General features: G+C 39.1%; 2 protein-coding genes across 3 annotated transcripts; one reads left to right on the top strand and one right to left on the bottom strand.

Annotated features, from left to right (window-relative positions):
- Window positions 1–5: 5 nt before the first annotated feature.
- Window positions 6–6150, top strand: LOC108874738 (C-factor; the record flags this gene model as incomplete). The annotated part of the gene is made up of 6 exons (XM_018663261.1): window positions 6–41; window positions 1335–1386; window positions 1806–1993; window positions 4115–4270; window positions 4383–4493; window positions 5198–6150. Coding segments are annotated over 6 exons (657 nt in total), but the record flags the coding sequence as incomplete, so codon positions are not given.
- A 94-nt stretch (window positions 6151–6244) lies between these two features.
- Window positions 6245–14339, bottom strand: LOC108874739 (galanin peptides). Of its 2 annotated transcripts, XM_018663262.2 has the most exons (7): window positions 14212–14339; window positions 13955–14035; window positions 13133–13187; window positions 11216–11287; window positions 7798–7884; window positions 7284–7355; window positions 6245–6571 (listed from the first exon to the last, which is right to left on the bottom strand). In XM_018663262.2, the coding sequence occupies exons 2-7, from the start codon at window positions 14033–14035 to the stop codon at window positions 6510–6512; spliced, it is 429 nt and encodes a 142-aa protein (XP_018518778.1). In that variant the 5' UTR covers window positions 14212–14339; the 3' UTR covers window positions 6245–6509. The 2 variants fall into 2 exon arrangements, with proteins under 2 accessions (XP_018518778.1, XP_018518779.1); XM_018663263.2 differs by lacking the exon at window positions 11216–11287 and having other exon boundaries at window positions 14212–14334.
- Between the last annotated feature and the right edge of the window lie 586 nt (window positions 14340–14925).

The following is a 14925-nucleotide window of genomic DNA, read 5'->3' as shown; positions in this document are numbered from 1 at the left end:
CTACCATCATAGCGACAGCCCGCAATCCAACTAGCTCCACGGTAAATAACGTTTGGTGAAGTGTGGTAATCGATTTAAAAACTCTATTCAATGCAGATGGTACCGCTTTTGCTCTCGTGTGTGGTTTGTCACTGTTGGGTTTTGGTGAGCCGATCAAGTTTAACTAGCTTATTGCACATATAAACTATACTGAAGAGAAAATGAACCACATGGTCTTTCTCAAGGGACGTTCAATACAGGTTTCAGATAGAGCCTCATTTATGTATGCCAATCCACAAACATTATCAACGAGTTACAAGGGCACATCCGTTGATTTTATGTAATACACATTCAGCTGAGAGTCCTCACGATCACTGTAGAGCAAAAAAGTTAAGTGAATACATCAACATCTCTGTACATGTGGATAACTTGGCAAAGGAATCAGATGGAGTCGGCCAGAATGGTGCGTGCAGTCAGTACAGCTACACTCACTAATGCTCTTCATTCAGACGTCCCCTCACCGGTGAATCTAGTCCTACAGGTATCATCAGTTTGTGATGTGAAAGCAGTAAGTTATCTGAGGTGGTAAGTCATAGTGGTAGCAGAGAACTGAAGACGTGTAGCAGAGCATCTCGGTAACAGCAGGATGACGAAATATGGATTTTTCCTTTAGCTGCCCATGTCCCAGAAAAGAATCCTTACACTGCAATCTGTAGCACTGAAAAGGTTTCTCTCCCAAGAAGCGGTGTCAATTGAGATATTCTGCTACTTAGATGGGAATCATACTGGATCTACTGGTTAAAAACCATAACACCTGAACTCTCACCGTATTACATGGTAACATCTGATACTGTATGTACTTTGATAGGCTACACAGTTGCATCACTATACCTATAGCCAACAGTGATGTACCACTCAGAATTCACACGTCACTAGAACAAAGGTGACATATCATCAGTTGCTTTTCACTGCTTCCTATTCTATTAAAGATACATGTCTTATAAATGAAAGTTATATTTAGGTTACTGTTTTTGAATTGTTAAGATCCAGTATATACTGTACAGCTATTACGTAAATGAGACTGGACTGTAAATTGAACCATATTTAATAGTAGCATACTTGTATATACTTTATAGGCTCACACACAGCTTTTGGGCCATCACAAACCCAAATGTTTTTTTTTTTGTTTTGTTTTTTTAAAAATATATAATAATGATTACGTATCTTGATCACAATGCTCTACTAGGTAAACATTACAGTGAAAATCTTTTGTGCATCCAGAGGGATTGTTACTAGACATTTATGCAAAGTTGTCATGAATATTTTCTATTCACTCAATATCCATCTTCACGTAGGACCTGCAGGAGCTCTCCAAAACCTACCCAGGTGTTCATATTGTGACATTAGGTGAGTGGATATTCTGTCTTATCATTAAGCTAAAAGGTATTACATTACATAGAGCATGCACAAAATCTGTTGTATTGTTGAATGTATTTGAGTTTTCTAACTTAAAAATATAAGTGTAACCTTCCAGGTTTGGATATTGTATTGCCATTCTTAATAATTCACCTATAATCACTGATTGATTCCTAGTGAGTTACTCTGCTTACCCTCATCTCGGTCTGTTGGCTCATTGTTGCCTGAATGGATCTGCTGAGCACATGATAACCAATATTATCTGAAGCTCTAATTTATTTCCCAGACTCTCTGGGCTAAAAGAACACATCTCTGTAACACTAACACTAACTCTGATGGTATTTATATATACCTGGTTGAACACAGTAAAGACCATCCTTTTAATACAAAGGCTTCTGTCATTTTTCCAGATGTGGAGAGTCAGCAGAGTATCAGCTCAGCCCTGGAGGAGGTCCAGTCCATTGTAGGAAATAATGGACTGAATTGTCTGATCAATAACGCCGCTATCGGATTCTCCATGGACATAAATGCCATAACTCCAGAGGCCATGATGAAGACCTTCCAGGTCAATAGTGTTACGCCCCTCTTTGTCACAAAGGTAGGCTGACATTCTGTACAGGTGTTACTGAGGGTCAGACCGTGCTGGACAGATACTGACCAGAATGATTCAATCAGGAAATGAAAAAATGCCTGAATAAGAACTTTATCAGAACATTATTTTCTGTTGTGAGGATGATGTGTGTGGTGTGAGGAAAGTACCAAATCAACTTGTCATACAACGGAAATGTCTTCCTTTGTCATTGATGCTTACCTATTTTTACAGCCGACTGAAGTAATTAAACAGGTTGCATTCATTTACTCTTATCTTGCGAGAGAGATTCTGTTTTTACACAAAGCGAGAGCTGCTCCTAATAAACTCATCCTCTGAAAACTATCACTTTGTTTTACTGTGAACTTGTGATACCTTATTAGCCTGCCATGTAGATTATTATCTCATTGTCCCAGGCAGGGAAAGGTATGCAGTCTCCTCATTTAAAGGACAGCTTCACATTTTTAAGTCTGGAGTTATGGGTTGCTGTAATAATTTCTCCTCTCCGCACTGACTAACTGAATACTCAGTTTCTCTGTGTAAAACTGCATTCAGAGTTCAGCTAAGGCTGGTGTGAAGCTTCAGCATTCTGAGTTAATGGGTATCTTCCTTCTGGCAGACACGTGTAGGTTAACTGTCAGTGTTGTGTCGCAGCATCAAGCCTGCTGTGCGTGTGATTGCTTCAGTGAGGAAACAGTGTTTGTGGAAACACAAGGAGGAAAATTCAAACCAAAAAGATTAACACAAATCACTTGACAGACAACTCAAGTGACACAACACTGCCATCTGGTGTGGACTCTCTTGCTCATGACCGCCTCCTGTTTCTTATCATCCGTAACTGATGACAGACATGAGCTCACAATTTAATGCACTGTGTTCAAAGATATGTGAATTTATTTCAGTTTTGGTTGTCTTTAATGATTTTTTTGACCTTTTGTTTGTATTAGTTCATCCACACAATGAAGAGTTTCAGTTTCATGAGGAGAAATTACTCTCAATAATGGTGATAGATGCATTGCCGCTGTTAAAACTGTCTCTCCGTACAGTTTGTCAGATCCTGAGGGGAAGATGATGTGGAATCTCAGGGTGTAACCAACATTCATTTTGTAACCAGACACTCTGAAAGAAGTCAAAGCATCTGCACACTCATCTCCACTGGAAACACCCTGTTTATTGTCTGTGCTTTGTGTCTTACAGACTTTCACCAGTGCAGAAGATTTACCACACACACACACACACACACACACACAGACAAGCACATCATACACTTATGAGAGAGTGTAACACACTGAACACCACAGAGTTTTTGATGAAAATATGCGATTACAAATCAAAAAAACAAAAAACAGAACATATGAGACAGAATGGCCTGAAAGTAACATCGCATTATACACTGCACCATTATAACCAACAGGATTTCCCAGACTGGGCCTTAATTACAGGGCAGGTGTGTTGGACCTGAAGAACAGAGATGGACAGGGAAGGAAGAAGAGAAGATGGAATCAACTTTTTTTTTGTGTGTGTGTGTGTTCACCATCTGTTGTCCTGGTTCCACTCTGCTGCCAAACCATTACTATGTGATATGAATCAATTTCAAAACAAATCTTGTTTCCTCTAGAGAGTACACACAGTGAGCTTTTTACACAGGAGGGATATTTTAAAATGATACCCAGAGTGGACAAATCGGTCTGTGCTGGGGAAACAGAGCTTTTCAAAAACACTAACATTAATGTTTTTTCACATAATGGAACACTAAAGCCTCAGGGCAATATGATGAAGTCATCTGTGCCAGTGACTCTCTCTGTCACTGGTTTTGTATATGACATGGTAGACCACTTTGCACTATTGGTGTTATCAAAGAGGTTGGTAATAGGTAGTGACATTAGGGGGTGGCAGTTGTGCTAGTGGATATCTCTCATGCTTCTTTGGCAGTAGCCTGATTGGAATGAAATGATTTTCAATCAGAAGTCAGGTTGGAAACAGTTAGTCTTGTTGATATAGTTTAAATTTTTCGAATAATGTATTATGGCTAATGTTTTTTGGTGATCTATTTCCTGTTCTTGGCAGCTCAGTACTGTATTGTCTGGGATCATCCTAGTTAATCATTTCTGCTGTTGCTCTTGTGTTCAGGCTTTCTTGCCTCTGCTGCAGACCGCCGCAGCACAGTCAACAGGGATGGGGATCCACAGAGCAGCCGTTATCAACATCTCCTCTATCCTTGGCTCCATTACGTGCAACTGGGGTGAAGCTGCCAACTTAAAGAGCTACGCCTACCGCACCTCCAAAGTCAGAACACACTATTTTGGTTGATAAAATAATCTTTCTTTGTCTTTGCAAACAGCAGGAAAAGTAATGTTTTTTTTTCACTTACCAAAACTTGGCTTTTTAATTATCTTAGGCTGCACTGAACATGGTGACCAGGTGTCTAGCTGCTGACTTGGGGTCAGATGGAATCCTCTGCATGTCTCTGCACCCTGGCTGGGTCAAAACAGACATGGGAGGGCCTCAAGTAAGTATTCTCTCATTTCCTGTCCTGGAACTGCATTAATAGAATTTTTTTTAGTTATATATTTTTTTAATAGGGATTTCTGTTTTTTAGCCTCCCCTCACCCTCATAGAAAGACCTGTCTGTATAATGCAGTACAGTTTGACAGCACCACAAACTGCAGGCTCCAAAATAACCATAAAGTTGAAGAGACTGTTAGTTTATGAGTTGGTCTCTGTGCAGTTTGGTGTCCTGTTTGTCTCCAGCTTCATACATACATACATCTAAAGTCAAAATTCTGACTCACCTACTACTTGTTTTTACTTTGTTGTTGCTAACATTTATCTTTTCCTGTCAAACATGGCCTTCCATACGCAGCTGTGATTCTTTAATTAGTCCTTAGTGGAGAACATTTATTTTCTGTAATAGAAATGATCACCTTTGTTGCATGCCACAACCATTTTTCTGATATCAGGACATGTTGTCATGTGTTATCTCTCATTTTACCAGCATCATCAGTTTGTATTTTCAGTAGTAACTGCTGCTCTATGCAAACTTAACTTGTGTCAACTGTGCTCTGGCTAAGCAGCTCCAGTGATGACAAAAAATGATGTCAGGGTTTCTGGATACCACTAAAATAAAATCCCACCCTGACAGCCAACAGTTGGCTAATAATGGTCAGTTATCAGTTATTTAAGTCTTACTATGAGCACGTGTTTCTATTTCAGGCTCCTTTGACAGTAGAGGAGAGTGTTTCTGGAATGCTGTCTGTGCTCTCCCATCTAACAGATAAGGACCATGGAGGATTCAAGGACTACCGTGGAGACAACTTACCCTGGTAAACTGAAACACTGGGTGTAACATAATCAAACCTGCTCTGTTGAGGATATTATCAAAGTAGTGAGCCCCTGGTTAGTGTCAATAACTTAAGAACATACAGCATACATATACTGGCTACCTGCAAATCTTTGTATTGCCCTGTTCTTCTGCGGTTTTAACAAATTGGTTTATTCAAGAATTTCTCATCATTTAAATGTTTTAAAGACGTCAAACTCAGTTATCTATCTGACAGAGAACAGCACATGTCCAAGCTTCTTCAAATTATGCTGCAAGGATCTATTCCTGGCCTGCTGATTTTTTTTAATTTATGTCAATTGACCGCCTATTTTTTGTGAGGATATCTTTCCATTTTTGTTTGCTGATGATATGAGTTTTATAGCTTCACACAAAGATTTTAGTACACTAATGCAAAATTAATGAATGTGGAATTTTTAAGTGGTTTCAGTAATAATAAACTTACCACAATATTAAAGGACAAAAACAACCTTCATAATACCAAGTCATAATTTTGAGATAACACGTCACAGTTTAGTTTAGAATCATGATAATAAGTCAAAGAGTAATGATAAGTATCTGTTTTTGACAGTTCAGTAATTTTCTTTATTTCCTGGCAGCAATGGGCTTAGGCATAGTGTAGAGACTCTCTATACCAGTAATGGAGAAGCAAAGATGATCTGGAACAAATCTGTATTGATGATTCTTTGTCATAGTAAATCCAAAAGAGCAAGTTTAACAGCCCTTCTGTTAACTGGGAATTCAGACATTTTATAGAATAGTGCAGAAGGTGATTTTGATTATTGTGATTTTTACGAGGAAGAAATAAATTCAGACTGTCCAGTCAGTCCAGTGCCATTTGTTTGTTTATTTCATTCCACTCTTAAATCAGATGATTGAATATTTAGATGATAATACAGTGTTGGTTTCTGATCAGAGGTCTGTATTACTTAGATCCACCTACAGTCAGCAGACACTCACTGATCCTCAATAGAGATCATGTTTTATTAACACAGGAGCAGAAAGATCTGATATTTATATTGGTGGTGGTGGGGGGGGATTTCTCTCAGATCTTTGGTTCCAGGACAAATCCAGTGTCAGAGTGTGAATGGAGCTACAGTAAGGTGACATTTAGGGCAGTGGGAGCCAAGACAGCAGAAACATAGACTTGGGTGGAGGGAGGTGAACAGCAGTGAGGCAGGCCCATTAGGGATTGGCCAGTTCATCTGATGTCACAGAGGAAGGCAGGTTGTCCAAGGCTCCTATCTCTGTAACACACACACAGACTTGAATTTGCAAGGGCTCTGACAGCATTATCATTAAAAACACACAGATCATATTAGACAAGAGATTTGTCAGTTCAACCAATGTCAAATACTTCCAAGTTATTATATACTTACAAAACTCACAAGTATCTACCAAATATGATGTATATCTGATCGATCTGTGGACTGATGAAGGCACTGTCAAGCAGTCAATGGAAGACACATTTTTATTCAAAGACATGACTACAGGTCAATTTCCATGGTATTAGCTGAGGATTGTCGTTAGATCCAAAGGTAGAGTCATGATGGTTTTGAGGACATCCTGACCCCTCCTCCAGTACCCACAGTTTGGCATGTAATCTGATCTAATTCATGCTGGTGGGATTGGTGGTATGCCACATATTAAAGAGCATAATGAACATTCAGCCTCTGTGGCTTGTTAGCCGGCCTCGAGACGTTTTGTTGTTTTCAGTATTTGGCTTGATGCAGATCAATGTCTGTACTGTATGGAGGCTCACATTCACCACCTATTCACAGATTCTCCTGTTTACCACAATTTTCTCAAAATTAAAGGTGTTTATGTGTATTTAATAGTTGCAAGTAGATACATAGCTTCATATTTAGAAGTCACAAGAACAGTTGGAAATCATAGCTTTAGAAAATGTTTGATGGCATGCACTAAACAAAACAGTTTAGACAGGAATGTTCAGCATACCTTTAAGTTTGAGGTATGACAGAAAGTCAATGATAGTGTGGATGATGTCTTCATTTGCTATTCTTAGGGCACCTGTGGACGCAAGGCGACAAAGTACAGCCTGTTAACGTGTCATCTAAAGTTGGCAGAACACTAAGGTTTGATCAGTGGTGTGAATTACAGAGAAAGGTGAACCAGTCAACAAATCAATAAATACATCAGTGTAACTTGAAGCAGAATCAAACATGAAGGTTTCTTAAAATGGTTTGCTAGAGGCACTGTGATGGTTGCTTGGATGTAATTAGGTTGTTGCAAGGGTTTATGGGGTGTTGTGTTTTTGAGTGTTGCTAGGTGGTTGCTATGTCAGCAGTGGTCTCTGAAATGCTGCAACAGCTCAGTCAAGTTTCAATCATTAACTGTGAGATGGAGGGACTTGTTGTTTCATTCAGGGGCACAGGCAGTGGTACAACAAATTCAAAGTCTTTTAAACAGTACATAGAGGAACACTGTTTCTGTGTGTGCGAGACAGACAGACCTGTTCTGAAGTCCTCGTCCTGACCCATGTCCCTCTTGCCAGCCAGACCCGGCTTGTCTCCTAGTGTCCTGTGTCCATCTATTCCATCTGGACAGTGAGGAGTGATCACAATCGATACAGTCATACAAAGAGCAGATGGGTCAGCTGTGCATTTAATTCCACTGGTTGAAGCCCTAAGTTAAATTCACTTGAAATTTCAGCAATGCCCTGATGTAAAGTTAAACTGCAGTTCAACTTGATAAAATTATAAGGATGATTTTCATTTTTGATTTTCAAACAATAATCTTCAGCTGCTCCAGGATTCCTTTATTTCAGCTGTGAATGAAATTCTTTTCTATTTGCTTGAACTGAAAATCTGTATCTTTCAAAAGCAGAATCTGAATTTACCAAGCCTGAACTGTTGCTTATTTAGATGCTTATTTAATATGATAACAACAGAAAACACATTTCCTAATTATCCCACTGTTACAGAAGCATCATACATTAGACGCACATACATACACAGTGAACACATGGCACACCTCTATCTAATTCTTATAAAAAGAGCTAAAGGACATTGTTGTACACCTAGTTATTTCAGCATGGTATTTGGTTTGTAATTGTTTGGGTTAATTTCCAAACTTGTACGGACCACCTGCAGGGCTTGGCTCACGGAATTGCAGTAAAACAGAGAACTGACCAACACAAGAGATAAAAAGCACATTTAAAACAGGACGGACAGTTGATTTAACACACAAGGAAATGCATTAGAATAATAATGATGAAAACGAAAATAAAATAATGGACAAGCAAAGTGATTTGCTTAGCCGTGGTGGCAGGTGCATCATTTGCTCTTGGTGTATGCCTACGGAGTCAACGTACTTAAAGAGTGTTCAAAATCCTGACATATGAGCTACTAACAAATAAAAAAAATAATAAAAAATTTGCCCATTTTAAAGTGTTTTAATCACTGGTGGTTCTGGTCTAAGCGCTTTATGATAGTTCTGCTATGCAACAGATCAGAACACACCAGGCAAAACAATGAAGGTAGTTATTTGGGACTATTCTAGATATTCCTATTAAGCTGGTTGAGGCAGATGGCCGCCCACCCTGAGTCTGGTTCTGTTCAAGATTACTGCCTCTATCACTTACTGCTTCCTCATCGTGGAAACTGTTGTCTTTTTTGTTTGCTTGTTTTTTCAAACTGGCGCTCACACATAGAACTTTTTAAGGTATGTAATGTCTACTTTACCAGGCTTCTCTTTGACTTTGCTTCATTACCCACCAGTTTTTTCCAGGTAAGTTCACACACTCATGACACCACTTTTGCTCTATGAGTGGCCGTGATGTGTGACTGAGGGATGCCAAGTGGCTGGAATTGTTTGACTCATCTGGGGGTCTTCCTCATTAGCTAAAGTAGTGCTTGAGCTGGTACCCCTGAACTTGTTATGTGTGTGTTACAGTATAAGCATTAGTCCAATTAAAATACATGACACTGGATGACCCCAAGAAGGAAAAATAATGTATTTTAATGGTGTTGTCTGTCAAACTGCTCCTCCCATCTCTACTGGCCCCTTAGTGCCATGTGTTTTTATTATCAGAATTACTCTGTAGTACGTCTTGTTTTATAACATATTTTCCTAAATGATTATTAATGTTACCATTACAACAAAGGTCTGGTACACTTACAAGTGGTACCAGACCTGTAGGTTGATTCTGAGGGTGGGGGCACACAACAAGTCCAACAAGTCCTTGTTTAGGTTGGAGGACTTGTTGGCCTTAACAATTCAGCCACCAAAAATGCAAAACATCTTTCAAAGTGTGATAATTGAATGGTTTTAACATCAAAATGGCCCAGTGTAAAACGCTCCATGCCAGCATTATTGTTTTTATAAAACCGGACTGACAAATGTATTTGTTTGTTAACCTGATAAAACATATGTTTAGAGAATCCTGAATCTATCTGCAAAGGGACATTTTGGGACACAAGTGTTTGATCTCTCTCTCACAGTCTGACAAATATCTGCATACTCTGTCCAGTATTTTAACAGTAGTATGTTTTCATTGTATTGGTTCCAGTGGATATTGGATTCAAAATGAAACAGTGACCACAAGGTAAAAGAGCTGACTCTGATCATGTGTCTCAATCTCTGAAGCAAACCAAGGCAAAAGCCTTGAAACAAGCAAAAGGGAGAAGATGGCTGTTGTACAGGGTGTCAGCAGGGAAGATAAGTGCTGTAGATGTCAGTTAGTCACTGACTGGAAAGGATTACCAAATTTTAAACAGGATGACCTTCTGAAGTTTATGTCCCCTAAAATTGGGGGATAATGTGTTAAAAAAAAAAAAAAAAGTGGAGGACACATACCAGTCTCTATAGTGATTATCTGATGTGGGAGGAAATACCGTCACAACACAGGTGAGAGTCAGTGCTTTAACCTCAAACCACCTTTCGCCTCTCTTTCAAGTCCAGTGTGTTGAGTACAAAGCCAATGCTCAAAAAATGTCTCATTGCCCTAATAATGTAACTGCACTGAAAGAAATGCAAGCTACAACAACAAGTGTTTCAGCGAGGAATTCTAAATGAAGAATACTGTTAAATATGCAACAACCAATGAAGAATTCACGCCAGTATTAACAATTAAATTACTCCATGAAGAAAATGCTCCCTATTTTGTACTCCTAGTCTGATTCTGTGCAGAAGAATTTAGCCTCTGTGGCATTATTTCTAGACTAGTAGTTTATAATATCAGAATGAACCAGAAGCCAATACACACATCTGCTATGCAAACAGAGAGCTTGCATATCATACACACTTGTGAGCACAGCTAACCCTTGTGTGGAGTAGGACTTCGTGTAGAACCGGTATTTAGTTAAGCACAAAGACTTTGAGAAAAACAGCTTGTCTTCTTAGGGAAAAAATACCTCACAACATTTATCTACACGTTATACTTAATTTAAAGCAACAAGCAACTCAATGGCCAGAAACTATTCACAGTAGCTGGGGATATCAGAATCTCTGACAGAGAACTACAGAGGTGTCAGCGACCTCTGGTAACATGGCTGCAACTTCACTGGCAATTTCATCTAAATAAAATTCATATTTACCAGTAACATAATTGATTTAGCTAGCACATCAAAGCTATATGTTTCCTCATGTTATATCTACTAACGAAACACTACTGCTAATTATGGTTATTTAATCTGTTGTGACTGACTTGCAGTCACCACCCTTCTTTGCTCAAAAGACACTTACATAAATTCATTTGTTTAAAGCACAAGAGGAAATGCAACGTTTAAATGTAAAAGTGCAGACAGCAGCAGGATGACAGACGTCCTCCCCTGATGAGTGGCAGAAGCAGCTAAGAGGCGGGATGTTTGGACAGAGCAATTCCTGGCCTGACACCAAGGCCCTGCAGCGGCCGTATGTTTCTATCTTACATTGAGTGACCAGCTCGTCTCTGCCTCTGGCACTGGGAGAATCCTTTATCTGAATTAGGTGATCAATTCGACCTGAAACACAGGATGAGGCAGGAGCAACCTTTACCTGGGCTTCACACACACACAAAGGGACAACATTTCCAGGGTTCCTGTTCTGGACTGATTGGGATCCCTCAAACTGGTAAGAACGTACACACGCACACACATACACACACAGATACATCTGAATGCCCAGTGTTCACTTAATTCATCCTCTAAAGGTAATGAGGCAATCTTTAAATTACACTAAATTAGCTGACACAGTGGAGACAGTGGACGGGGACAAAGAAAGAGAACAGCATTGATTCACAGAATACAAGCTGGACTGTGTCTTTTGTGAGCAGTGTTACATAGGCAATATTTTCAGGCAATGCAGGTAAAAACCCAGCAAGCATTTCAAAAAGATTAGTCACCACTCTGTAACTGTGTAAAATGAGAAAATAATGTTCACCGTGTACATAAGGGCATTATTTAGCAATAGTTAGTTAAAAGCTCCTATCCATCTCCCCCTTTTGGTTAAAAGTTCCAATAATCAGTGTTTTTATATCAAAACAAAGCTCAACACTTTTTGAAATACAGATATTCACTCTCTTGCCGAGAGTTAGATAAGAAGATAGAAAACTGCTGGTCTGGTTCTGTCCAAAGGCTAGCACCTACCAACACTTGTAAAGCTCACAATGGTTAATAAGTTAATAAATCATATTTGTTTAATCTATAAATGTGTTGTTTTACACGTTTTGTATGGACAGAACTGAGTGAAGACTAGAGTTACATTCATAAGGTGGATACAAACACCACTCTGTGTAAATAGGCAGCTGTTTGTGAGCACATTTGCTATATCAGCCTAAAAATGTGATAGTATGTCTATGTTATCTTCTCAGTTTGTTCTGCTGTCCCCAAGTCACTAAAAATGTTGGAGCTTACAAAGACTGTATTCACTGTAAGAGGAAAGAAACTTTAAGATAACTCTCCACTCACGATGAGAACTGCAATCGCACATGGAACATTTAAACAGCATTATTAGTGCCGATCTAGTAAATATTTCTAAATATTGGGGAAAAACTTTAAAAAGCCATGTAAAGTAGATTTAAAGACATAGTGTTGTTATTGTTACCTGTGCTTTTCCTGCTTTGACAAATGTCTGCTGTGAAAAGACTCAGATGTCCATGTTACTCTCAGCTCAGTCAGCTGCTCCTGTGTTTTCTGCTGCGACCTTGACCATAACTCTGCTAAAAGCAATACTGTCTGGCTGAATTGACTCAAATTGTTGCCTATGTATCATCGCTTTTATAGAATTTCAATATTTTTCAGCCTGAAAATATTGATTGTCTATTTTGTGTTATTTACAGAGAGTGCCTCAATCCTGGCTCTTCCCCTGGCTCAGCCTTTGGTTAAAGTATTTTTTATGTAATCCATAAAGTATGGTTAAATTGTTGTATCATGTGATTGATAAGTAAAACCTCTAAATACATTTCCATCCACTACATTTTAGATTTTTAATGAACTTAAACAGGTTTGGCCATGTGGGTGTTAACTGTCAGCTACTGACACTTGAGCATAGCCAGGATTTTAATCAGCTGAGGCCTTTGTGTTTGAAGAAATCTAAAAGACTGAACATGACCAACCAGGTGCTGTCTGAGCCCACAGAGGCAGAGAGATGCAGAGACACAAAGATTACATTCTGAAGAAAAGTGCTCATCAGCAGTGTAGGCATGGGAGTGTTGAAAGATAAGCGATTGGAGTTAAACACATAGTTGAACCGTACACATTTCACCAGTTGTGGATGTGTCATTTAGGCCAGCTGGTTAGTTTATATTATATATATTAGTGTGTGTGTGTGTGCGCGCGCGCACGTATGCGTGTGCATTCATTACTTACGGGGACCTAACAGGTATCCAGCACTGTTCAGAGTCCAGCCGCGCTTCTCCTTCGCCTGCAGGATGCAGAGACACACAGTGATCAGATCATGGATAGAGAGACATGCACACAGGTTTACTGTTGTTAAGAATGGATTATTTAGTTTGAAGCCTTGAGTTAATAAAGTAAATAAATTAATCAGTCCAATCCCAATGAAAGCTCTTACATTTTATTATGCTTTTATTATTGTAGTCAACTCACCATCATTCTGTTGCACTTTTTTAAACTTTCATTAGACACTCAGACATCTTCCCCCACACAAGTACAAGTACAAACAGCCAAACTGGCTTTTATTATGTCAGCCCAACTACCATACACTCCCTGACAGAGATTAGCATTTAAGATGTTTTTACTGTCCTAGGTGTTGTCATCTTCTTTTGTCTCCGGTATGTTTCCATTAGACCTAAATAAAAGACACTCAGACTCAAAAAGCTGATTCCTGTGGAAGACTGTTAAGTGGCTTTGCCTCTGTATTCTTTATGGCCACAACTGTACTGCCACTATACAGTTTGCATGGATGTATCAAATCTTTTTAGTATAATGAACATTTTAACATACAAAACACAAACTGTGTTTAACCTCTTTATAAACAGTCACTGTCTCTGTTGTCAAATTTGTTATTCTGATTTTTAAAATTGATATTGTCATTTCTGTGATATATTTAGTAGTTTTTTTTATCCTCACCCATTTCCCACTTTTACATTATTATTTTATATGATGTTGTTGTATTGTGTTATGTGAATCTTAATTTAACTTCGTTGATAAGGCTGTGTTGAAACTTACCGCAATGACCAACCCGATGGTCTCAGAGAGAGTTGCGCAGAAGATGAGCGACACGCAAAAAATCCCAAAGCACCTCTGCATCTAAGAAAGAGACAGAAGAAAGAGTCCACATCAATATTAAAGTATTTACAAGCATTTCTACTGCAGACGAATCCTATCGGCGAACATTCAAGATAACTTTTCCCACCATGAGTATACATTTTACCAGATTATAAAAAGGAAACGTTCCTTTAAGGTCTACAAAAGCAGTAATTTACCTTTGATGTGATTTTCCCGCCGTCTGTTCCACACTGAAGTCAGCCGCAGAAGTTTGGTCGATGTGTGAAACTCAGTGTTTTGGGATGAAATGAGGACTCCATCCACCTTTTATTTCACTGCAGTCCGACCCTGCTGCTGTCAGCGCGCGTCAGCAGCCCCCTCCTGCAGACAGGATGGGCAGGTCACGAACAGAACGCATAATGAAATTCAATAATATCATATAATGCCATCATCAGATTTTTCTTTGTCGCCCTTGGAGACATGGGATTAAATTTAAAAAAGGGAAAAATACGGCTGCGCGATTTTTCTGTCTTAATCTGATATCTGAATGTAACATGCTTATTCCAGGAGCCTCATGTGTCTCTGAAGGAGCAGATGGTCAATAAAACACGTTCTGGTCAATGATCAACAAAGATTTCATGTTTTACGGCTCCCCATGATTGCCTCAGTTTTCTGCTTGTATGTTTCGTTCATCTGTTCAGGTGCAGATTTTACTGAGCATTTCAACAGGTGTAACAGACCAATAGTAAAGAGGGAAAATAACAGAGATATTCGTCCTGTGGCTGGAACAGTGCAGATGTTGTTATTGCGAGCAGTACGCACAGTATATACAGTAGGCTGCACCTAACAGGTTCAACCTCATGATCACTTCTGTCGCTGCTCTTTGACTTGAGGCCCTCGTTTTTTTAAAGGTCAAAACAAGAAGCAATGTA

Source organism: Lates calcarifer, unplaced genomic scaffold, assembly GCF_001640805.2.
Source record: "Lates calcarifer isolate ASB-BC8 unplaced genomic scaffold, TLL_Latcal_v3 _unitig_559_quiver_1783, whole genome shotgun sequence".
Lineage (NCBI taxonomy): Eukaryota > Metazoa > Chordata > Actinopteri > Centropomidae > Lates > Lates calcarifer.
The sequence above is the reverse complement of the archived record's forward strand: the minus strand, read 5'-3'. Positions and strand labels throughout refer to the sequence as shown.

Coding starts and splice junctions, on each gene's coding strand:
- LOC108874739 (XM_018663262.2), bottom strand. CDS start 14,035: ATGCAGAGGTGCTTTGGGATTTTTTGCGTGTCGCTCATCTTCTGCGCA. Junction 11,288..13,132: donor TGGATACCTGTTAGGTCCCC/GTAAGTAATGAA, acceptor CCTGTGTTTCAG/GTCGAATTGATCACCTAATT. Junction 7,885..11,215: donor AGACGAGCTGGTCACTCAAT/GTAAGATAGAAA, acceptor CTCACTGTCCAG/ATGGAATAGATGGACACAGG.